Raw genomic sequence first — 24,997 nt, forward strand, 5'->3', positions numbered from 1 at the left:
TACATCTGTAAAGACCACAAAATGGCTCCTAATAAGCGACAGGTTTCCTGTTCATGAAAAGACGCAATCTCTCCATCCGCACACGGACTACTATTTCACAGCAACTGCCTAAAGACTTTCAAGAAAAGCTGGCTACTTTCCGTGCATATTGTAAAAACAAGATAGCTGAAAAAAAGATCCGGCCAGAGAACATTATCAACATGGACGAGGTTCCACTGACTTTTGATATTCCTGTGAACCGCACTGTGGATACAACGGGAGCACGTACGGTGAATATTCGCACCACAGGGAATGAGAAGTCATCCTTCACTGTGGTTCTAGCTTGCCATGCTAATGGCCAGAAACTTCCACCCATGGTGATATTCAAAAGGAAGACCTTGCCAAAAGAGACCTTTCCAGCCGGCGTCATCATAAAAGCTAACTCGAAGGGATGGATGGATGAAGAAAAGATGAGCGAGTGGTTAAGGTAAGTTTACGCGAAGAGGCCGGGTGGCTTTTTTCACGCAGCTCTGTCCATGTTGATATACGAGTCCATGAGCGCCCACATCACGCTGGTTTTTAATATATTATTAAAGTTTGACTGACCTATCTGACTGTTTTTTTGACATTCCTTTAGCGCAGTTAGATGCGGCTTATAACACGGGGCGGCTTATAGGTGGACAAAGTTTTGAAATATGCCGTTCATTGAAGGCGCGGCTTATAACCCAGGGCGGCTTATGGTGCGGAAAATACGGTATGTCAAATATGTCAGTAAAACTACATTTACATCTTTTTCACTTGATGTGTATGTCTTTTTCTGCAGAGCTTTTAGTCGCATAACATTAATGTGGATTTAGATAAATGTAGATGACAATGGTACAATGTGTTTATTTAAAAAGGACAATACTTAATAAGAAATAATGGACATGTATGTGAGATTATTGACAATGGCTAATTTCCATCTCCAGTCCCTCAGCAGGTTGATGTTAGAATAATAAGACACATATTGTAAACATGTTTAACAATCAATACATTTAAAGTTCCAAGGTTTAGGTGCCGAAGGTGCTGTTGGGAACATTCACTGCCACAAATGTACCTTGTACATTACCGTACATGAAAACAATTGATAAAATTAAGGAAGTCCGATAATGGCTTTTTGCCGATATTGTCCAACTCTTTAATTACCAATACCGATATCAACCGATATATACAGTCGTGGAATTAACACATTATTATGCCTAATTTAGACAACCAGGTATGGTGAAGATAAGGTACTTCTAAATTTTTTTAATAAAATAAGATAAATAAATTAAAAACATTTTCTTGAATAAAAAAGAAAGTAAAACAATATAAAAACAGTTACATTGAAACTAGTAATTAATGAAAATGAGTAAAATTAACTTTTAAAGGTTAGTACTATTAGTGGACCAGCAGCACGCACAATCATGTGTCCCTTGCAGACTGTATTGATATATATTGATATATAATGTAGGAACCAGAATATTAATAACAGAAAGAAACAACCCTTTTGTGTGAATGAGTGTAAATGGGGGAGGAAGGTTTTTTGGGTTGGTGCACTAATTGTAAGTGTATCTTGTGTTTTTTATGTTGATTTAATAAAAATAAAATCATACCGATAAAAACAAAAACCGATACCGATAATTTCCGATATTACATTTTAACGCATTTATCGGCAGATAATATCGGCAGGCCGATTTTATTGGACATCTCTAGATAAAATACATATTTCATAATATATGTACACCTTAACACATTCATTTTATACCAGCCGTTTATAAACTATTTTTACCATTTCCATAGGCCTTACTAAATAATGCTTGTGTTGCTAATTATCTTAAATTTACAAGAATTGTGTTCCATGAGAGTTGCCCGAAACCCCACCAAATATTCCCTTCTGGACTAATTGAACTGTTATCTTTTCTCTTACCGTGTTTTAGAGAGGAGGCGGTGCTGCAAAGTTTAAAAAATCGGTTTTACACAAACTAAATCAGCATACTTTATTAAGTTTTCACAATTCAATATGTTATATTTCTCTAGTATTCTGCAATAATGATACATGCTGGTCTTTTTATTTACTACTTTTAATGCTGTGGATGTATTTGTCATTTAAAAATGCATAATCATTGAATTAAAGTACTTTTTAACAGAGTTTATTTCTTATACTGTGAATCTGAAACTGAATATTTTATCCATCCATCCATTTTCTTCCGCTTATCCGAGGTCGGGTCGCGGGGGCAGCAGCTTAAGCAGGGAAGCCCAGACTTCCCTCTCCCCAGCCACTTCGTCCAGCTCCTCCCGGGGGATCCCGTGGCGTTCCCAGGCCAGCCATATGTTATACTTGACTTTATTTAGTTGTTTTAACTTGCTGCTTAAAATATATCTGTAAAAATTACACAACTCCTAAATACGTCAAACCTTGAACTACCCTGAGTATTTTGTTTTTTGTTTTTTCGGATAACAACTGACTTGGCAACATTAAGGTGTAAATGTGAGCATACTCTGACATAGCAGTGTTATTTTCAGCATGGCCCTACAACACAGTCTTGTCTGTGTACATCTGACTAAGTATATTAGATGGACAAGTGTGTGGTATGCCATTGATGTAATAACGGGCCAAAGATCAAACCTTATGGCAGATTAAAATTGGACAGTTTGGTTGAAAAGGTTCATTAAAAAGGCTCAAATACAACTTTTGATTTTCAACGCCTTAAAAAGTCTTAAAAAGTTTGGAATATCTGGAATAAAACAATAAAATTGATACCACATTTGATAAGGTACTGAGTTCAGGAACTTAAACTTGTAGAAATGTGTGGTTTGTGTTTCCACCAGTAATCAGACTTGCCAACCCTCCCGATTTTTCCGGGAGACTCCCGAATTTCAGTGCCCCTCCCGAAAGTCTCCCGGGGCAACCATTCTCCCGATTTTCACCCCGACAACAATATTGAGGGCGTGCCGTGATGGCATTGCCTTTAGCGTCCGCGAGTGCAGCTGGGATAGGCTCCAGCCTCACGACCCCCCCAGACCACCCCGCGACCCCGAAAAGGACAAGCGGTAGAAGATGGATGGATGGTGATGTTTTTGTCCACAGTGTCCAATAGTCAGAAACTCATTCCGTCACTAAATGATGAATTCATGAGGGTCAGGCGAGTAATTTTGGTCTATTTCAGCTGTAAATAACAATATTTAAATAATAAATGTCAGTGTTTACCTCACAGCGACAACACAAGCTGTTTAGCATTAGCATTCGGTTCATTTGGGTTTAGACAAATAACTACACCAATGGCGTGTCACCGACTACTTTTACATCATGTAACAAAGTAAATAATAAATATTTTGTTATTTAGCTTTGTTCCACTCATCCTTTATTTCACATTTCTCGTCAAACTAAAAAGGTCAGAGTCCCAGTGAGCAGCTGGAGTTGCCGCTGCGAAGTCCTGCTGAATACTTGATATTCCTCTGTAAATAAGTTTAAAAGAGTCCGTCCACTTCTTGTAGCTTTGCATATTGAAATGAAGTTTGTAAAGATTCACAAACAGCAAGAAACGGCACACTAGTTTAAAGACCGATTGAGTAAAAACTGCAAAATAGTTCCATTAATCAGCGTTCTTCAGCACGCAGATGCCACACAAAAGTTCCTGCAAGTCGAAAGTTCCTTTCATTCTTCTTTCTCTCCAATGCATACTTGCCAATCTTGAGACCTTAGAATTAAGGAGATATTCAAAAGGGCCGCAAAGAAAGAAAAAAAGAAAAATGAAATATTTTAATTTTGCTGTGTTCATTTATTTGACAAACAAAATGACAGTCCACAATACCTGCGCAAATGGTGGATGGTGGTGATATTTCAATAAATAAAATACATTTAAAGTACCACTGATAGTCACACACACACTAGGCGTGGTGAAATTATCCTCTGCATTTGACCCATCCCCTTGTTCCACCCCCTGGGAGGTGAGGGGAGCAGTGAGCAGCAGTGGTGGCCGTGCTCGGGAAATCATTTTGGTGATTTAACCCCCAATTCCAACCCTCGATGCTGAGTGCCAAGCAGGGAGGGAATGAGTCCCAATTTTATAGTCTTTGGTATGACTCGGCCGGGGTTTGAACTCACGACCTACCGATCTCAGGGCGGACACTCTAACCACAAGGCCATTGAGCAGGCTTATGCAACTATAAATAACATATGAATAAACAACAAAAGACGAAATAAAACAAAAACAAAAAATACAAACATTGCTCAGATTAGCCATCGATAAATGTATGTTATGTATAAAAGTAATCATCAAAAGGAAGTCAAAACATAGCCCATACATACATACATAGACAGAGAACGCATGTTTACTTTTCTTTCTCGCCATGTCTGACACATGATGTCTCTTCTTCTGCTTCTTCCGTTCTGATTGCCGCGCTTGGCTTCGAGGTGTAACCGTTATTATTGTTCAGCCAGAAACAACGCCCAGTGAAGGATGGTGTAGCAATATTGTTGTCCTGGTTGAAATAGGGAGAACTGTGTGAGAACGGTGGCCCTGGTAGATTTTCGTGAGAGGCACTGAAAATCGGGACACTCCTGGGTAAATCGGGAGGGTTGGCAAGTATGATCCACTGTCAAGTATGTTTTAGTAGAAACACAAGAAATAAGTAATTGTCACTCTGTGGAACAACTTAGGGGACGAGTTAAAGGCCTACTGAAATGCGATGTTCTTATTTAAACGGGGATAGCAGGTCCATTCTATGTGTCATACTTGATCATTTCGCGATATTGCCATATTTTTGCTGAAAGGATTTAGTAGAGAACATCGACGATAAAGTTCGCAACTTTTGGTCGCTGATAAAAAAAGCCTTGCCTGTACCGGAAGTAGCAGACGAGTAGCGTGACGTCACAGGTTGTGGAGCTCCTCACATCCGCACATTGTTTACAATCATGGCCACCAGCAGCAAGAGCTATTCGGACCAAAAAAGCGACGATTTCCCCATTAATTTGAGCCAGGATGAAAGATTCGTGGATGAGGAAAGTGAGAGTGACGGACTAGAGGGCAGTGGGAGCGATTCAGATAGGGAAGATGCTGTGAGAGGCGGGTGGGACCCGATATTCAGCTGGGAATGACTAAAACAGTAAATAAACACAAGACATATATATACTCTATTAGCCACAACACAACCAGGCTTATATTTAATATGCCACAAATTAATCCCGCATAACAAACACCTCCCCCCTCCCGTCCATATAACCCGCCAATACAACTCAAACACCTGCACAACACACTCAATCCCACAGCCCAAAGTACCGTTCACCTCCCCAAAGTTCATACAGCACATATATTTCCCCAAAGTCCCCAAAGTTACGTACGTGACATGCACATAGCGGCACGCACGTACGGGCAACCGATCAAATGTTTGGAAGCCACAGCTGCATGTGTACTCACGGTACCGTGTCTGCGTATCCAACTCAAAGTCCTCCTGGTAAGAGTCTCTGTTGTCCCAGTTCTCCACAGGCCAATGGTAAAGCTTGACTGTCATCTTCCGGGAATGTAAACAATGAAACACCGGCCGTGTTTGTGTTGCTGCAGCCGCCCGCAATACACCGCTTCCCACCTACAGCTTTCTTCTTTGCTGTCTCCATTGTTCATTGAACAAATTGCAAAAGATTCACCAACACAGATGTCCAGAATACTGTGGAATTTTGCGATGAAAACAGACGACTTAATAGCTGGCCACCATGCCGTCCCAAAATGTCCTCTACAATCCGTGACGTCACGCGCAGACGTCATCATACCGAGACGTTTTCAGCAGGATATTTCGCGCAAAATTTAAAATTGCACTTTAGTAAGCTAACCCGGCCGAATTGGCATGTGTTGCAATGTTAAGATTTCATCATTGATATATAAACTATCAGACTGCGTGGTCGGTAGTAGTGGGTTTCAGTAGGCCTTTAAAAACGTGTTCTAACATGAGTCAATTCAAAACACTGTTTAAAAAAGAAGTACTGAAGAAGTACGAGGAGGAAAGAGAGTAATGCCCTCAGCACAGAGCGATGGGAGAGAGGTGTATGCACTGCAAAAAGTCAGTGTTCAAAAACAAGGGAAAAAAATACAAAAATGAGGGGGATTTTACTTGAACTAAGCAAAATTATCTGCCAATAGAACAACAAAATTCGGCTTGTCAGGACTTTCCAAAACAAGTAAAATTAGCTAACCTCAATGAACCCAAAAATAAGTATATCCTCACTAATAACAAGTGCACTTTTCTTGGTAGAAAAAAAATGAGACCTTTTTGCTCAATATGTTGAAAAATATTCTTAAATTAAGTAAATGCTAGTGCAATTATCTTGACATAATGATATGCGCTCGGCATCATGATTTTTTTTTTTTTCAAGTTTTATATTTGTGAGTGTTGATGACACAGCTTTGCATCAGTTGATATTCTAGTTTCAAGCATGTTTTACTCAATATAGGTCATCAAATCTCAGCAACAAGCTGTAATATCTTACTGAGATCATTTAGGACCAAAACCCTTAAAACAAGTAAAACACTCTAACATAAAATCTGCTTAGTGAGAAGAATTATCTTATCAGACAGAAAATAAACAAATATCACCCTTATTTGAGATATTTAATCTTGTGTGTGTGTGTGTGTGTGTGTGTGTGTGTGTGTGTGTGTGTGTGTGTGTGTGTGTGTGTGTGTGTGTGTGTGTGTGTGTGTGTGTGTGTGTGTGTGTGTGTGTGTGTGTGTGTGTGTGTGTGGGAGTGTGTTTTGTCTCGTCTTGTCTTGTCTCATACTAACAGTGGTACTATTGCATTGTTGGTGTATAGGAGTTTTTCTTGTTTTTGTTTGTATAGTATTGTTCTTGTATTATATTGTTTATGTTAAATGTGGAATGAGTGAGAGGGGTTGGGATATTATAAGCATCTGCTTCATCCAACCCCTTTTAAAAGCCTTGCACAAATGTCTCTGCCAAGATGTAAAAAAAAATGTGTTGTTGTACTGTGCAGGTTTGAAATAAATACTTCAATTAAATTATTTGCATACTCTCATAGTGGCTGAAACTTTGAATACAAAGTTTTAGAAACTCCCCAACTGCGTTCGACCAACCAGGGTTTGACAGCACAGCCCGCCCCTCTAAGGTTCCTGGGAACTCCCAAAGGTCCCACCTCGCTACCAGGAACTACAAACCCCGTTTCCATATGAGTTGGGAAATTGTGCTAGATGTAAATATAAACGGAATACAATGATTTGCAAATCATTTTCAACCCATATTCAGGTGAATATGCTACAAAGGCAACATATTTGATGTTCAAACTGATAAACATTTTTTTTTTTTTTGCAAATAATCATTAACTTTAGAATTTGATGCCAGCAACACGTGACAAAGAAGTTAGGAAAGGTGGCAATAAATACTGATAAAGTTGAGGAATGCTCATCAAACACTTGTTTGGAACATCCCACAGGTGAACAGGCAAATTGGGAACAGGTGGGTGCCATGATTGGGTATAAAAGTAGTTTCCATGAAATGCTCAGTCATTCACAAACAAGGATGGGGCGAGGGTCACCACTTTGTCAACAAATGCGTGAGCAAATTGTTGAACAGTTTAAGAAAAACCTTTCTCAACCAGCTATTGCAAGGAATTTAGGGATTTCACCATCTATGGTCCGTAATATCATCAAAGGGTTCAGAGAATGTGGAGAAATCACTGCACGTAAGCAGCTAAGCCCGTGACCTTCGATCCCTCAGGCTGTACTGCATCAACAAGCGACATCAGTGTGTAAAGGATATCACCACATGGGCTCAGGAACACTTCAGAAACCCACTGTCAGTAACTACAGTTGGTCGCTACATCTGTAAGTGCAAGTTAAAAGTCTCCTATGCAAAGCGAAAACCGTTTATCAACAACACCCAGAAACGCCGTCGGCTTCGCTGGGCCTGAGCTCTTCTAAGATGGACTGATACAAAGTGGAAAAGTGTTCTGTGGTCTGACGAGTCCACATTTCAAATTGTTTTTGGAAACCGTGGACGTCGTGTCCTCCGGTCGAAAGAGGAAAAGAACCATCCGGATTGTTATAGGCGCAAAGCTGAAAAGCCAGCATCTGTGATGGTATGTGGGTGTATTAGTGCCCAAGACATGGGTAACTTACACATCTGTGAAGGCGCCATTAATGCTGAAAGGTACATACAGGTTTTGGAGCAACATACTGTATGTTGCCATCCAAGCAACTTTCCCATGGACGCCCCTGCTTATTTCAGCTAGACAATACCAAGCCACGTGTTACATCAACGTGGCTTCATAGTAAAAGAGTGCGGGTACTAGACTGGCCTGCCTGTAGTCCAGACCTGTCTCCCATTGAAAATGTGTGGCGCATTATGAAGCCTAAAATACCACAACGGAGATCCCCAGACTGTTGAACGACTTAAGCTGTACATCAAGCAAGAATGGGAAAGAATTCCACCTGAGAAGCTTCAAAAATGTGTCTCCTCAGTTCCCAAACGTTTACTGAGTGTTGTTAAAAGGAAAGGCCATGTAACACAGTGGTGAACATGCCCTTTCCCAACTACTTTGGCACGTGTTGCAGCCATGAAATTCTAAGTTAATTATTATTTGCAAAACAAAAATAAAGTTTATGAGTTTGAACATCAAATATCTTGTCTTTGTAGTGCATTCAATTGAATATGGGTTGAAAAGGATTTGCAAATCATTGTATTCCGTTTATATTTACATCTAACACAATTTCCCAACTCATATGGAAACGGGGTTTGTAAAATAGTTCCTGTGGAACTTTATTTACCCAGGTAGTTTTTGGTGGAAACGCAAGGGGGTATTCAATTTACAAAGTCTATGTAAAAGAAAAAGGCCTAACTTGAGCTTGAAAAATGTGCAGTCATTAATATTATTAATAATGCATAATTTATGCCTTCATTAAGTGGATAAAATATTGTCCCAACAACATCGACAGCAACATGTTTTTAAGAAGCTAAATATTTTTGTCATTTCGTAGTGTGGAAGTAATCAGATTACTATCAAAGGTTTATCTTGGTGTTTGTCAGAGTTGGAGCAGATCGAGGCCATCGCCAAATTTGACTACGTCGGTCGAAGCCCCAGGGAACTTTCCTTCAAGAAGGGAGCGTCGCTCTTACTGTACCTGCGGGCGTCTGACGACTGGTGGGAGGGGCGCCATAACGGCGTGGACGGTCTGATCCCTCATCAGTACATTGTGGTGCAGGACATGTAGGTGAAGATGTACTTTCATGTCTCCTCATGTTGGTGAGGACACAATGTCTTTGTGCTGAAGGGACGACGCATTCTCAGACAGCATCCCGAGCAGTGAGGCCAGCAGCGGTTACCACGACGAGCGCTCCTCGTCCAGACACGAGCACCAGTCTTTGCCAGAACATTCTCTGGAACAACGCTTCGGGGCCGCTTTGGGAAGGTAAAGTTTGTCGTATTTAGCGCACCTGAGTGTCCACCTGATGCCCTGACGTCCTCCTTCCAGGCTGCGAGTGCGTTCTGAAGGCGCTCCGCTCCAGCGCCACAGAAACGGCGAAGGTCAGAGCCCCACCAGACACGCCGACCTGCCCCCAAAGGTGGCGCCACGGCCCTGCAGCCCTCACAAAATGGCGGTGAGCAGAAGCCTGACAGACAGCCCGGAGAAACGGCGTCTCACCACTTTTCAGCGGTCGTCTCCCGCCACGACTCGACACGCCAGCGTTGGAGACCACAAGACTTTCGAGGCTGAAGCGCTCGCTGACGTGAGTTATCACAAAATTAGGTACACCTGCACGATTGATTGACAGGTGTTCCTTCTACCAGAACTACACAGAACACATCAAGGTCGGTACACAAATGTACATAAAGATGAAATGACACAGTAATAATAAAGAACAATGTCTTTATTTTATTGCACACTGGAAGGGAGGGAGGTACAGGAAGTATCAAGTAGTGAGACCACTACGCTGCTTAGTTTATCAGTGTTTGTGTCATGAAAGCAGATTATTTCACACGTTCAAAAATATCATCTTCATCCTTCATGATGATTGCAACGTTTGAGCCAAACCCTTGGCAAACATCATGAAGGAAAAATGGTTCATTAAAAAAAACAAAAGTGATGTTTAATTTCTTTAGTTTAACAACACACAACTACCATTTGAATCAAATAAACTACTGTACATATTTTTCTGGAATTTATAATCAATCAATCAATCAATCTTTATTTATATAGCCCTAAATCACAAGTGTCTCAAAGGGCTGCACAAGCCACAACGACATCCTCGGTACAAAGCCCACATACGGGCAAGGAAAAACTCACCCCAGTGGGACGTCGATGTGAATGACTATGAGAAACCTTGGAGAGGACCGCATATGTGGGTAACCCCCCACCCCCTCTAGGGGAGACCGAAAGCAATGGATGTCGAGTGGGTCTGACATAATATTGTGAGAGTCCAGTCCATAGTGGATCCAACATAATAGTAAGAGTCCAGTCCATAGTGGGGCCAGCAGGACACCATCCCGAGCGGAGACGGGTCAGCAGCGTAGAGATGTTCCCAGCCGATGCACAGGCGAGCGGTCCACCCCGGGTCCCGACTCTGGACAGCCAGCACTTCATCCATGGCCACCGGACCTGTGTCCCCCCCCCCCCCCCCCAAGGAAAGGGGGAGCAGAGGAGAAAAGAAAAGAAACGGCAGATCAACTGGTCTAACAGGGGGGCTATTTAAAGGCTAGAGTATGCAAATGAGTTTTAAGATGGGACTTAAATGCTTCTACTGAGGTAGCATCTCTAATTGTTACCGGGAGGGCATTCCATAGTACTGGAGCCCGAATAGAAAACGCTCTATAGCCCGCAGACTTTTTTTGGGCTCTGGGAATCACTAATAAGCCGGAGTTCTTTGAATGCAGATTTCTTGCCGGGACATATGGTACAATACAATCGACAAGATAGGACGGAGCTAGACCGTGTAGTATTTTATACGTAAGTAGTAAAACCTTAAAGTCACTTCTTAAGTGCACAGGAAGCCAGTGCAGGTGAGCCAGTATAGGCGTAATATGATCAATTAAATGATTTATTAATTGTTGAAATAATAAATGATTTATTGTAATTGTACATAAATGACACATTTATGTATTTTGTTCCAATTATAATGAATTAATGACGCACTTAGGTAATTATTTAAAGATTGATTTATTTTTTTCTATTTGACTCGCCATAATTGTGAATTGTTGCAAGACTCACATTAATTTCAGACAGTTATGTAACTTCCAATTTATAAGCCACAACTTTTCCCCCACACTTTAAACCTTGCAGTTTACACAATAATAACACAATCATTTATGGATTTTTTCCGGATTCACAAGCTTAAAGGCCTACTGAAACCCACTACTACCGACCACGCAGTCTGATAGTTTATATATCAATGATGAAATCTTAACATTGCAACACATGCCAATACGGCCGGATTAGCTTACTAAAGTGCAATTTTAAATTTCGCGCCGAAATACGTTTCAGTATGATGACGCCTGCGCGTGACATCACGGATTGTAGAGGACATTTTGGGACAGCATGGTGGCCAGCTATTAAGTCGTCTGTTTTCATCGCAAAATTCCACAATATTCTGGACTTCTGTGTTTATGAATCTTTTGCAATTTGTTCAATGAACAATGGAGACAGCAAAGAAAAAAGCTGTAGGTGGGAAGCGGTGTATTGCGGCAGGTGTTGTGCCGGATAATGCACCCCCGCCGTAGAATGCACCCCTTGACTGTTGTGCCGGATAACACAGCCGGTGTTTCATTGTTTACATTCCCGGAAGATGACAGTCAAGCTTTACCATTGCCTGTGAAGAACTGGGACAACAGAGACTCTTACCAGGAGGACTCTGAGTTGGATACGCAGACGCGGTACCGTGAGTACGCATGCAGCTGCGGCTTCCAAACATTTGATCGCTTGCCCGTACGTGCGTGCCGCTATGTGCATGTCACGTACGTAACTTTGGGGACTTTGGGGAAATATACAAACACTTTCTTTTGTTACAGTAAACACAAGAGTCTGTGTGAATATTATGATATATGGCCGACATAAGAATGAAGTGGGTGTGGCTTATATTTGGTGCGCTCTATAGTGCGGAAATAATGATGATTTTATTTTTTTCATGGAATGTAAAAATATGAGAAAGATGGAACGAGGTATGCAAACTATAACCACAGTGATAATCCTATTGTTAAATGTGAAATTGAAAATATTGAAAATGTGAAAATGAAAATATTGAAAGTATAAAAACTGAACTATTGGATTTTTGGAAGCAAAAGTCCTGAAGTTTGATTCCTTTGGTGGAAAATCATGAACGAGCACTCAGCTGGTGTGCTTTTGATGTCTCTATGACAAGGGGTGTCAAACTCATTTTAGATCGGGGGCCACATGGAGAAAAATCCACTCCCAAGTGGGCCGGACTGGTAAAATCACGGCACGATAACTTAAAAATAAAGACAACTTCAGATTGTTTTCTTTGTTTAAAAATAAAAGAAGCACATTCTGAAATTGTCTAAATCATAATGTTGTTGGTTTTTTTTTTTACACTTACATGTTGCGGTTAATAGTATTCTATCTTTATTTGTCGTTATTTAAATTTTTTAAATAAATTATGTGATAATGTTCATCAGTCAACTCATTGGTGTTCATTTTCAATCCATCAAGATGAAATAAATATGTCAACATCAATTTACAGTATGTTGTTTATGTACCGTATTTTTCAGACTATAAGTCGCAGTATTTTTCATAGTGCGACTTATATATGTTTTTTTCCTTCTTTATTATGCTTTTTCGGCAGGTGCGACTTATACTCCGGTGCGGCTTATACTCCAAAAAATACGGTAGTTTGATCATTTTCCTCGACTGATGTACTAACATCATGTGGTTTATTTTGTACATATGTAGCATCTCTACAATGATACAAATAATTGTTATTGCGACATCTAGTGGACACATTTAAAACAGCAAAAATTTCAGGTTCATTTTTATACTTAGCAAACTCATCTCGTGGGCTGAATAAAACCTGTTGGCGGGCCTGATCCGGCCCTCGGGCCGTATGTTTGACACCCATGCTCTATGATCACTTCTTCATTTATCATTTCCATAATCTAACATCATTTTTCCCTCTGCTGTGTCTGGCAGGACATCGAGAAAACCATGAACACTGCACTTGATGAGCTACGTGAGCTGGAGAGACAGAACGTTGCCAAACACGCTCCAGATGTGGTCCTGGACACGCTGGAGCCTCTAAAACACTCTGTTGGTTCTGGTCCTGGTCAGGAGGTACAAGGTAGTCCCCTTCACACCATGGCCATCAGAGATCCCGACGCAGCCCAAAGGAGGAGCAGCAGCAGCTCCTCCTCTGAAACCATGACGACCTTCAAACCTGCCCTAGCGGCACGAAGGCCCAACGCGCCCGTCAGGCCGCCACCCGTCAGACCGGTGAGGCCGGCTCCCGTACTCACACAGGGTCAGAACCCGCACCGATCCAGTAGCTCCAGTTCTTCAGGTCTGGGAAGTCCGAGCATGACTCCCACTGACAGGGTGTTCCCCAAAGCGCCGTCCCCATCCCCGTCCAACTCCTCAACCTCTTCAGACAAACAAGCTAACTTGTAGAAGGCTTGTAATTTCTCATACAGTACAGTCACTCTACACCTACTTATTAGCATAAAGCCTAAATGTTGCCATCAATCTGACACTCAGTAGATCATTGTTACTTGAAATATTTCAAGATCATGGAATGACTTTGCCATGATTATAACCAGAATAAAGGAACTAAATAAACAATTTAAACACATCAGAAGAAGACAATGTAATAATATTGTACTACTGATTGTCAGTACAAAGTAGTAAAGTCAATAACAACTTACTCAAATCCTTCCATCATCTTAATTCCCATAATTTAAAAAATAAACTTAAACAAGTTACAATATATTTCAAAATATAGAAACACAGAAACAAATACTGACACCATCCTGGATATCAATATATCGATATTTGGATCATTAGCATAGTTGCTGAATCTTTAGGAGTTATACAACTTTTTGCACTACAAAGTACTGCATTACTTTTAGGGTACAACTACAACATCGGCTGTGTCGTCGTGTTGAACTTTTTTATCGGAATTCAAGTATGTGAGGCTAAAATTGGCAGCTTGGCGCAGGAGGAGGGTGGGGCTTAACGGAAAGGGGCAGAGCCTGGAATTAAATCCATACGCTGTGGGGGGGAATTGAAGTGTGTCGTGGCAGTAGAAGTAAACACAACTTGGATGGCAAATGTAAAAAAAAAGACAATAAAGAGACTTTTATAGGTCTCAATTTACTTGACTGCTTCAGGTCCTCATGTTGTGGCCTCCACTCAAATAGACGCAGGGTGTCAAACTCATTGAATGGTAAAATCACGGCATGATAACTTAAAAGTAAAGACAACTCCAGGTTGTTTTCTTTGTTGTATTTTGACCCAAAATAGAAGAAGCACATTATGAACATGTACAAATCCCAAATAATCCTCTGGACAAAACACTTCAAGTTTGTCGAAAAGTCTGAGGAAATCGGTGCGGCTTCAAAAAACACAGTATGCTTAGACTTGGCCTCAGTGTATCTACAAAGCCAGGATTAAACTTTAAGTCACAGTCTTTCTGGGATTGTACAAAAACACATGTAAACTCTTTGTCTTGTCCACGTATCAATCCAGTGCTAACTCAACAATCCGTAAGAAACGGAGGTAAAAACTAGGGATGTCCGATAATGGCTTTTCGCCGATATCCGATATTCCGATATTGTCCAACTCTTTAATTACCGATACCGATATCAACCAATACCGATATCAACCGATATATACAGTCGTGGAATTAACACATTATTATGCCTAATTTGGACAACCAGGTATGGTGAAGATAAGGTACTTTTAAAAAAAATTAATAAGATAAATAAATTAAAAACATTTTCTTGAATAAAAAAGAAAGTAAAACAATATAAAACAGTTACATTGAAACTAGTAATTAATGAAAATGAGTCAAATTAACTGTTAAAGGTTAGTACTATTAGTGGACCAGCAGCACGCACAATCATGTGTGCTTACAGACTGTATCCCTTGCAGACTGTATTGATATATATTGATATATAATGTAGGAACCAGAATATTAATAACAGAAAGAAACAACCCTTTTGTGTGAATGAGTGTAAATGGGGGAGGGAGGTTTTTTTGGGTTGGTGCACTAATTGTAAGTGTATCTTGTGTTTTTTATGTTGATTTAATAAAAATAAAAAAAAACGATAAAAAAAAAAACGATACCGATAATAAAAAAAAAAACGATACCGATAATTTCCGATATTACATTTTAACGCATTTATCGGCCGATAATATCGGCAGGCTGATATTATCGGACATCTCTAGTAAAAACTATTCAAAATGGCTAAGTTCACTTTTCTCGTGTTTGACAGAGACATTTTTGGGGGAGTAAGTGTGCCAAATGACGATGTGTTCCAAGCAAAAGACGTAAAACGGCAGGTTTTAAGTTTCATGTGGGTGGAGGAGGAGGAGCCACAGTCACTCTTTACTGTGTACCTGTTGCTTGGCCCTGGTATAAACCGTTTGCTTGCCTAACAGAATTACTATTGTGACATCCAGTGGACACATTTAGAACAGCAGTTTCTTTCATTGAAAAAAAAAAAAAAAAAAGCAGGTAATTTTTCATTTTTCAGCTCAAAATTCCTTTTCGGCCGTACGTTTGACACCCCTGCCCTAAATAATAGCCGAATAAGTAGGATTCTTTCCCCTTCAGCTGTAGCCACATGTTTACCTTGTGGTACGTTACGGTGCGGCATGCCGTACTTTGATTCGGTTCTTGTTTACACAGCGGGCTTGACACTAAACAAGTCAATTTAACTCGGAAGAAAACAAAAAAACGTCAAACTTTTGTTGTACGCTGTATCGCCTCGTGCTGGCAAATATCGTTTGTTGTTCTTAAATGAGACCAAGAAATACTTTAATTGCACAGCTCAAAATGTTTCTGAGTAATTCCAGTGCAAGCAGCATTTTAATATCCTATTAAACGTCATAGTACATTTACAATACTACTTCTCCCAAATGAAGTTACAATACGCTCTGACGTCGTGATTTATTTTCAATATTCCAATTCAAACTAACGACTAAAGCACAAAGTAGCTAAAAAGTGTGTTTAGCCATCTGAGCTAACGGATGTTAGCATTTTTATAAAGGCTTCAAGAAACACATCATTCCACATAACTTGGACCTAGAAATGAATACAGTTGTCATATACTATGTACTGTTTATTTACCATGTACTATGAACTGTATATGTACTATGTACTATACTTTGAAGTACTGCACTTGAAAGCACTAGCGTGTCATTTGTACTAGAAACGTGATGATAGCTTCAACCACATGGTGTCATGATCATGAACACAATAGAAATATTTCCCTTGGATTGAATGCTGAACTCTGACTTGCGTAAATAATAAATAACAATGTATGATAGAAACAGGATATATTATCATCTCTAGTCTGTAGATTTTTGTAACTCTTATCCTCGCACATGCAGTCATTAAAGACTACGTTGAAGACAAATAATCTTTGTCTTTTGTCTTCCATTTTTGTATTATTATTCACTAAATTACTATTTTGCACCATTTTTGGCATCACAAACAGGACATAGAAAAGTGTTTTTAATGTACTGTATTATTTTTTATTTTTTTTGCAGTTCTCCCATCTTGCCCAGCAGATGGAGACATTGTCCAACTCAGACTCGTGTATAAAGTTTAAAAAAAAAAAAAAAAAGACTTTATTCAGGACTCTGACTAAAATAATGTAACCAACTAAGTACTTTCTTAAGATAGACCTCAAAATAAACAGATACAAAAAAGATTTTTTTTTTTTTGGATTGTTTTGATTCTTGACTAAAATAAAAACAGCTATTTTATTTAGGTCTTCTCTTAGACGTTTGCCAATTATTTGTATGTTTATGCAGATTTTCAAGAAGCTTTCATAAGATTACATACAAGTTTAAAAGTCTTTGTTTTTTTTACACATGAAGATCGCTGTAGTTAGCCAGCTAAGTGTAGCGGGATTGAATTAGCTGGATTACACGACCTTAGTAAAGATAAGCTAATTGCTACGTCAACCAGTGCCTTAGTGCAGTGTTTTTCAACCGGTGACGTGCGGTGAGGTTGATGGCTGGTGAGGCACTGACTTCATCACAGTCAGATTTACAAACATATGAACCCTAAAGAGTATCTTATTCACCATTTCATTGGCAGCAGTTAACGAGTTATGTTTAAAAGCTCATACCAGCATTCTTCCCTGCTTGCCACTCAGCATCAAGGGTTGGAATTGGGGGTTAAATCACCAAAAATGATTCCCGGGCGCGGCGCCACTGCTGCCCACTGCTCCCCTCACCTCCCAGGGGGTGAGCAAGGGGATGGGTCAAATGCAGAGGACAAATTTCACCACACCAAGTGTGTGTGTGACAATCATTGGTACTTTAACTTAACTTTAACTTTACACATACAAACTGTAGCACACAAAAAAGCACATTTAATAAACAAAACGTTATTATAGTTTTTACCTTTACTTATAAATGAAGTCCATGCGCCGCTCCTTCTGAACAAAAGCATCGATAACTTGTTTATAGAAGTCTTCCGTATCTTTCTTCAGTTTTAAAAGTCTCTCTGTCTCGATGGAGATTTTCCTTTAATTATTACCTCCTGCTTTGATTGAAAGTCTAGTTTAGAAAACTGTTTTATTTTAGATACTGTATGTAATCCTCCATGTTAAAAGTCCAGGCGAGAGGAAAAAATAAACTATCGCTAACTGTTGCTGCTTGTTGTCACTTCTTCTGCAGCCGAGTAGTCGCAAAAATGATCCCTGGGATCACTAGCGCCCTCTACCACCATGAGGCGGGATTACTGCGAGCCTCAGCCAGTGCGACTTTGCAGCCGTTTTATGATTGCTCAGCACATGAAATACGTTACACACATACAGTTGTTGACAAAATACACTGTACATTATATACCTCAGCTAACTAAACTATGGAAATGTATAATATAATTCATATAGCAATACGGTCTCACTGTACAGCAGGCAAGCAGTTAGCCGAGTCATTGCACAATCCATGGTGAGGCTCAACTGGCTGCTGATCACCGCAAGTCTCTTCTCAGTATTTGAACGACAAATGTGAAAATTCAGCGATTTTGAATGAAAATAATCTAAAACTGGTGAAGTTAAATGGAAAATAACTTTATAGTATAATCACTGGATACATATAACAATTTACTTACATTTTTTTCTTTTTACATTTTTTTCCTTTCCATAATGGCACGTAAGGCCCCGCCTCACCTGCCTCCCCTGACTGCACGTCACTGTTTTCAACCACTGTGCGACGATGGTTTGTCGTGATAACAATATGCAGACGACAGCGGAAGGCAGCGTGCAAGTAAAAAAGTACCTAATGCTTAAACCAAAAATAAACAAAAGGCGAGTGCCGCTAAGAAAAGGCTTAGGAATGGCTATGCAAAACAAAACTAAAAACTGAACTGGCTGCAAAGTAAACAAAAACAGAATGCTGGACGACAGCAAAGACTTACAGAGGTTTATTTAACAGTTGTGGCCACTGTAACAATATACACATTTGGACTGCAACACTGTGCTTGAATATAGGAATATAAAACCCTAATTACTTAAAGTACCAGTATATACAGGTAAAAGCCAGTAAATTAGAATATTTTGAAAAACTTGATTTATTTCAGTAATTGCATTCAAAAGGTGTAACTTGTACATTATATTTATTCATTGCACACAGACTGATGCATTCAAATGTTTATTTCATTTAATTTTGATGATTTGAAGTGGCAACAAATGAAAATCCAAAATTCCGTGTGTCACAAAATTAGAATATTAATTAAGGCTAATACAAAAAAGGGATTTTTAGAAATGTTGGCCAACTGAAAAGTATGAAAATGAAAAATATGAGCATGTACAATACTCAATACTTGGTTGGAGCTCCTTTTGCCTCAATTACTGCGTTAATGCGGCGTGGCATGGAGTCGATGAGTTTCTGGCACTGCTCAGGTGTTATGAGAGCCCAGGTTGCTCTGATAGTGGCCTTCAACTCTTCTGCGTTTTTGGGTCTGGCATTCTGCATCTTCCTTTTCACAATACCCCACAGATTTTCTATGGGGCTAAGGTCAGGGGAGTTGGCGGGCCAATTTAGAACAGAAATACCATGGTCCGTAAACCAGGCACGGGTAGATTTTGCGCTGTGTGCAGGCGCCAAGTCCTGTTGGAACTTGAAATCTCCATCTCCATAGAGCAGGTCAGCAGCAGGAAGCATGAAGTGCTCTAAAACTTGCTGGTAGACGGCTGCGTTGACCCTGGATCTCAGGAAACGGAGTGGACCGACACCAGCAGATGACATGGCACCCCAAACCATCACTGATGGTGGAAACTTTACACTAGACTTCAGGCAACGTGGATCCTGTGCCTCTCCTGTCTTCCTCCAGACTCTGGGACCTCGATTTCCAAAGGAAATGCAACATTTGCATGGTTGGGTGATGGTTTGGGGTGCCATGTCATCTGCTGGTGTCGGTCCACTCTGTTTCCTGAGATCCAGGGTCAACGCAGCCGTCTACCAGCAAGTTTTAGAGCACTTCATGCTTCCTGTTGCTGACCTGCTCTATGGAGATGGAGATTTCAAGTTCCAACAGGACTTGGCGCCTGCACACAGCGCAAAATCTACCCGTGCCTGGTTTACGGACCATGGTATTTCTGTTCTAAATTGGCCCGCCAACTCCCCTGACCTTAGCCCCATAGAAAATCTGTGGGGTATTGTGAAAAGGAAGATGCAGAATGCCAGACCCAAAAACGCAGAAGAGTTGAAGGCCACTATCAGAGCAACCTGGGCTCTCATAACACCTGAGCAGTGTCAGAAACTCATCGACTCCATGCCACGCCGCATTAACGCAGTAATTGAGGCAAAAGGAGCTCCAACCAAGTATTGAGTATTGTACATGCTCATATTTTTCATTTTCATACTTTTCAGTTGGCCAACATTTCTAAAAATCCCTTTTTTGTATTAGCCTTAAGTAATATTCTAATTTTGTGACACACGGAATTTTGGATTTTCATTTGTTGCCACTTCAAATCATCAAAATTAAATGAAATAAACATTTGAATGCATCAGTCTGTGTGCAATGAATAAATATAATGTACAAGTTACACCTTTTGAATGCAATTACTGAAATAAATCAAGTTTTTCAAAATATTCTAATTTACTGGCTTTTACCTGTATATATATTTTTTTTTATGACTTCTAAAGTTTGGGAATAATAGATATGATCAAAATAGTATAGATCTCACAGAGATTCCCAGGCCAATTTGAGAGATTATGAGCAAGCCAGTCACATGTTCGCATGACGAAGCATTAGGAACCAAAGATCCCTTCCCCATCAACAACAGTGCTAATCAAGCTGACGTTGTGAGAGCCAGCAACGATTACTTTGTGGGAAATTATGATCCACAACCTTAGATTTTTGAGGCCGAACACAAAGAGGATGAACAATAAGTATTAGAAGCCGAGTGCAAAACAGATTCAGATTTATTGTGACATTATATAGCATCAGCAGCATTGCTAGGTGCTAAACTCACACCAGTGAATTGAATGATGAATGATAGGTGGTGGTCGGAGGGGCTGTTCTGTCAGTCTACCCCAGGGCAGCTGTGGCTATGAAAGTAGCTTACCACCACCAGTGTGAATGAATGATGGATTCTACATGTAAAGCGACTTTGGGTACTTAGAAAAGCGCTATATAAATCCCAGTTATTTTTTTTTTTTTAAACATACGAACAAATCATAATAAAACTAAATCTTACTGTACTATCTCCACTCTTGCTGGGACGCTCCCATAATCCCATTTGGATGAAGATTCAATCGCAATCCTTAAGAAGGGTTAAAAAAAAGTTGCAGTCTTTTTCACCATCTCGGGAGACGCAAAGTGGACCAGCCTCTTGGACTACGGCCACATGTGTCTACTACCAGGTGAGAGATGCATGAATTATAATCTAGAGTTTACTTTTAGCAAGTTTGAGACGAAGCAGCCGCCGGCTTAGTGTGTCAACAATAGCAGTGTAAGCTAGCATTAGCTCACCGCTAAGAATGTGCCGCTAAAATAGGCCTTCTGCATTGGCGCTTATAATAAGAATATCACTCATATTTGGTTAATTTATAGGTCACAACATGTCAATGGAGTATTGTTGGGGGTTTCTGGATGTTTTAAGAGGGTATAATGTGCACACTAGAGTACTCTCGATCTGTTGACTCAGTTATTAGCTATTCATTTACAATTTAGAAAAAGCCAAGCATATATGTTCTTGTCTTACATAAGGATTGTGAATGACAAACAGCACATCTCTTTCCAATGTTTGTGTATTTCCAGTATGACTGATCTGATAATATGGTCAGAGTGCAGAAGCGACACTACAGTGACGTAGAATCTACGGAAATTGCCGTAGATATTTAGTGTGGAATTTTCAAAATGGCCGACTGAATTTGTGGTATTTTGTGATGTTTAGACGGTATTTTCACATACTTTGCAGATTGTAAATACAATTGGATATGCCATCCATCCATCCATCTTCTTCCGCTTATCCGAGGTCGGGTCGCGGGGGCAGCAACCTAAGCAGGGAAGCCCAGACTTCCCTCTCCCCAGCCACTTCGTCCAGCTCGTCCTGTGGAACCCCGAGGCGTTCCCAGGCCAGCCGGGAGACATAGTCTTCCCAACGTGTCCTGGGTCTTCCCCGCGGCCTCCTACCGGTCGGACGTGCCCTAAACACCTCCCTAGGGAGGCGTTCGGGTGGCATCCTGACCAGATGCCCGAACCACCTCATCTGGCTCCTCTCGATGTGGAGGAGCAGCGGCTTTACTTTGAGCTCCCCCCGGATGGCAGAGCTTCTCACCCTATCTCTAAGGGAGAGCCCTGCCACCTGGCGGGGGAAACTCATTTCGGCCGCTTGTACCCGTGATCTTGTCCTTTCGGTCATAACCCAAAGCTCATGACCATAGGTGAGGATGGGAACGTAGATCGACCGGTAAATTGAGAGCTTTGCCTTCCGGCTCAGCTCCTTCTTCACCACAACGGATCGATACAGCGTCCGCATTACTGAAGACGTCGCACCGATCCGCCTGTCGATCTCACGATCCACTCTTCCCTCACTCGTGAACAAGACTCCGAGGTACTTGAACTCCTCCACTTGGGGCAAGATCTCCTCCCCAACCCGGAGATGGCACTCCACCCTTTTCCGGGCGAGAACCATGGACTCGGACTTGGAGGTGCTGATTTTCATCCCAGTCGCTTCACACTCGGCTGCGAACCGATCCAGTGAGAGCTGAAGATCCTGGCCAGATGAAGCCATCAGGACCACATCATCTGCAAAAAGCAGAGACCTAATCCTGCAGCCACCAAACCAGATCCCCTCAACGCCTTGACTGCGCCTAGAAATTCTGTCCATAAAAGTTATGAACAGAATCGGTGACAAAGGGCAGCCTTGGCGGAGTCCAACCCTCACTGGAAAAGTGTCCGACTTACTGCCGGCAATGCGGACCAAGCTCTGGCACCGAGCATACAGGGAGCGGACCGCCACAATCAGACAGTCCGTTACCCCATACTCTCTGAGCACTCCCCACAGGACTTCCCGAGGGACACGGTCGAATGCCTTCTCCAATTGGATATGGTTTAATAAATACAATGAAATACAATTAAGTACAAACCCCGTTTCCATATGAGTTGGGAAATTGTGTTGGATGTAAATATAAACGGAATACAATGATTTGCAAATCCTTTTCAACCCATATTCAATTGAATGCACTACAAAGACAACATATTTGATGTTCAAACTCATAAACTTTATTTATTTTTTTGCTAATAATAATTAACTTAGAATTTCATGGCTGCAACACGTGCTAAAGTAATTGGGAAAGGGCATGTTCACCACTGTGTTACATGGCCTTTCCTTTTAACAACACTCAGTAAACGTTTGGGAACTGAGGAGACACATTTTTTAAGCTTCTCAGGTGGAATTCTTTCCCATTCTTGCTTGATGTTCAGCTTAAGTTGTTCAACAGTCCGGGGGTCTCCGTTGTGGTATTTTAGGCTTCATAATGCGCCACACATTTTCAATGCGAGACAGGTCTGGACTACAGGCAGGCCAGTCTAGTACCCGCACTCTTTTACTATGAAGCCACGTTGATGTAACACGTGGCTTGGCATTGTCTTGCTGAAATAAGCAGGGGCGTCCATGGTAACGTTGCTTGGATGGCAACATATGTTGCTCCAAAACCTGTATGTACCTTTCAGCATTAATGGCGCCTTCACAGATGTATAAGGTACCCATGTCTTGGGCACTAATACACCCCCATACCATCACAGATGCTGGCTTTTCAACTTTGCGCCTATAACAATCCGGATGGTTCTTTTACTCTTTGGTCCGGAGGACACGACGTCCACAGTTTCCAAAATCAATTTGAAATGTGGACTCGTCAGACCACAGAACACTTTTCCACTTTGTATCAGTCCATCTTAGATGAGCTCAGGCCCAGCGAAGCCGAAGGCGTTTCTGGGTGTTGTTGATAAACGGTTTTCGCCTTGCATAGGAGAGTTTTAACTTGCACTTACAGATGTAGCGACCAACTGTAGTTACTGACAGTGGGTTTCTGAAGTGTTCCTGAGCCCATGTGGTGATATCCTTTACACACTGATGTCGCTTGTTGATGCAGTACAGCCTGAGGGATCGAAGGTCACGGGCTTAGCTGCTTATGTGCAGTGATTTCTCCAGATTCTCTGAACCCTTTGATGATATTACAGACCGTAGATGGTGAAATCCCTAAATTCCTTGCAATAGCTGGTTGAGAAAGGTTTTTCTTAAACGGTTCAACAATTTGCTCACGCATTTGTTGACAAAGTGGTGACCCTCGCCCCATCCTTGTTTGTGAATGACTGAGCATTTCATGGAATCTACTTTTATACCCAATCATGGCACCCACCTGTTCCCAATTTGCCTGTTCACCTGTGGGATGTTCCAAATAAGTGTTTGATGAGCATTCCTCAACTTTATCAGAATTTATTGCCACCTTTCCTAACTTCTTTGTCACGTGTTGCTGGCATCAAATTCTAAAGTTAATGATTATTTGCAAAAAAAAAAAAAAAGTTTATCAGTTTGAACATCAAATATGTTGTCTTTGTAGCATATTCAACTGAATATGTGTTGCAAAGGATTTGCAAATCATTGTATTCCGTTTATATTTACATCTAACACAATTTCCCAACTCATATGGAAACGGGGTTTGTATATAAAGTCAACTTGTTTTTCCACTCTACTGCTACTTTAAGTCAGGGGTCCCCAACCTTTTTTCCACCAGGGGCCGGGTTAATGTATGCATTATTTTCACGGACAGGCTTTCCACGTGTGGCGGATAAAAACAGCAAAAAAATTACCATGAAAAATCAACTCACTATAACGCTGAAGTAGTGGGAGCCTTACGCATGTTTTTTTTTGCGAAGAGATAGTCCCCTGCATGTTGATGGCGTATACCGTATACCAGTGTTTCTTAACCATAGGGCCGGGGCCCAGTGTTGGGCCGCGAGTGCCCCCTAGAATGTAATATATGTGTTTTTCAGCTGTGATTTGCATAGGTAGCAGCGGTACTCAGTTGTAATACACTTTTCCATCACTTGTGGCAGTAATGACAATAGAAGATGTCAGGTTTAAACATCGATGGCATCTATTAAAACAGACTAGAAGCAAGGAAATAAACAGAGACAGGATTCAATGTAAGGTCTATTCAGGTGTACTGGAGAGGAGGCTACGCCGGATAGTCGAACCTCGGATTCAGGAGGAACAGTGTGGTTTTCGTCCTGGTCGTGGAACTGTAGACCAGCTCTATACTCTCGGCAGGGTCCTTGAGGGTGCATGGGAGTTTGCCCAACC

General features: G+C 41.0%; 1 protein-coding gene across 4 annotated transcripts in view; it reads left to right on the top strand.

The window, feature by feature from the left end:
- LOC133570846 (SLIT-ROBO Rho GTPase-activating protein 3-like) overlaps positions 1–16,591 on the top strand; it is a 131,604-nt gene extending 115,013 nt beyond the window's left edge. For all 4 annotated transcript variants that reach the window (XM_061923590.1, XM_061923592.1, XM_061923591.1 and 1 more), the window contains exons 19-22: positions 9,031–9,211; positions 9,276–9,413; positions 9,477–9,732; positions 13,143–16,591. In XM_061923590.1, the coding sequence (XP_061779574.1) occupies positions 9,031–9,211; positions 9,276–9,413; positions 9,477–9,732; positions 13,143–13,616 (1,049 nt within the window). In that variant the 3' untranslated portion in view covers positions 13,617–16,591. The remainder of the gene's footprint in view (positions 1–9,030; positions 9,212–9,275; positions 9,414–9,476; positions 9,733–13,142) is intronic.
- The last annotated feature ends 8,406 nt before the right edge of the window (positions 16,592–24,997 follow it).

Source organism: Nerophis lumbriciformis, linkage group LG28 (genome assembly GCF_033978685.3).
Source record: "Nerophis lumbriciformis linkage group LG28, RoL_Nlum_v2.1, whole genome shotgun sequence".
Lineage (NCBI taxonomy): Eukaryota > Metazoa > Chordata > Actinopteri > Syngnathiformes > Syngnathidae > Nerophis > Nerophis lumbriciformis.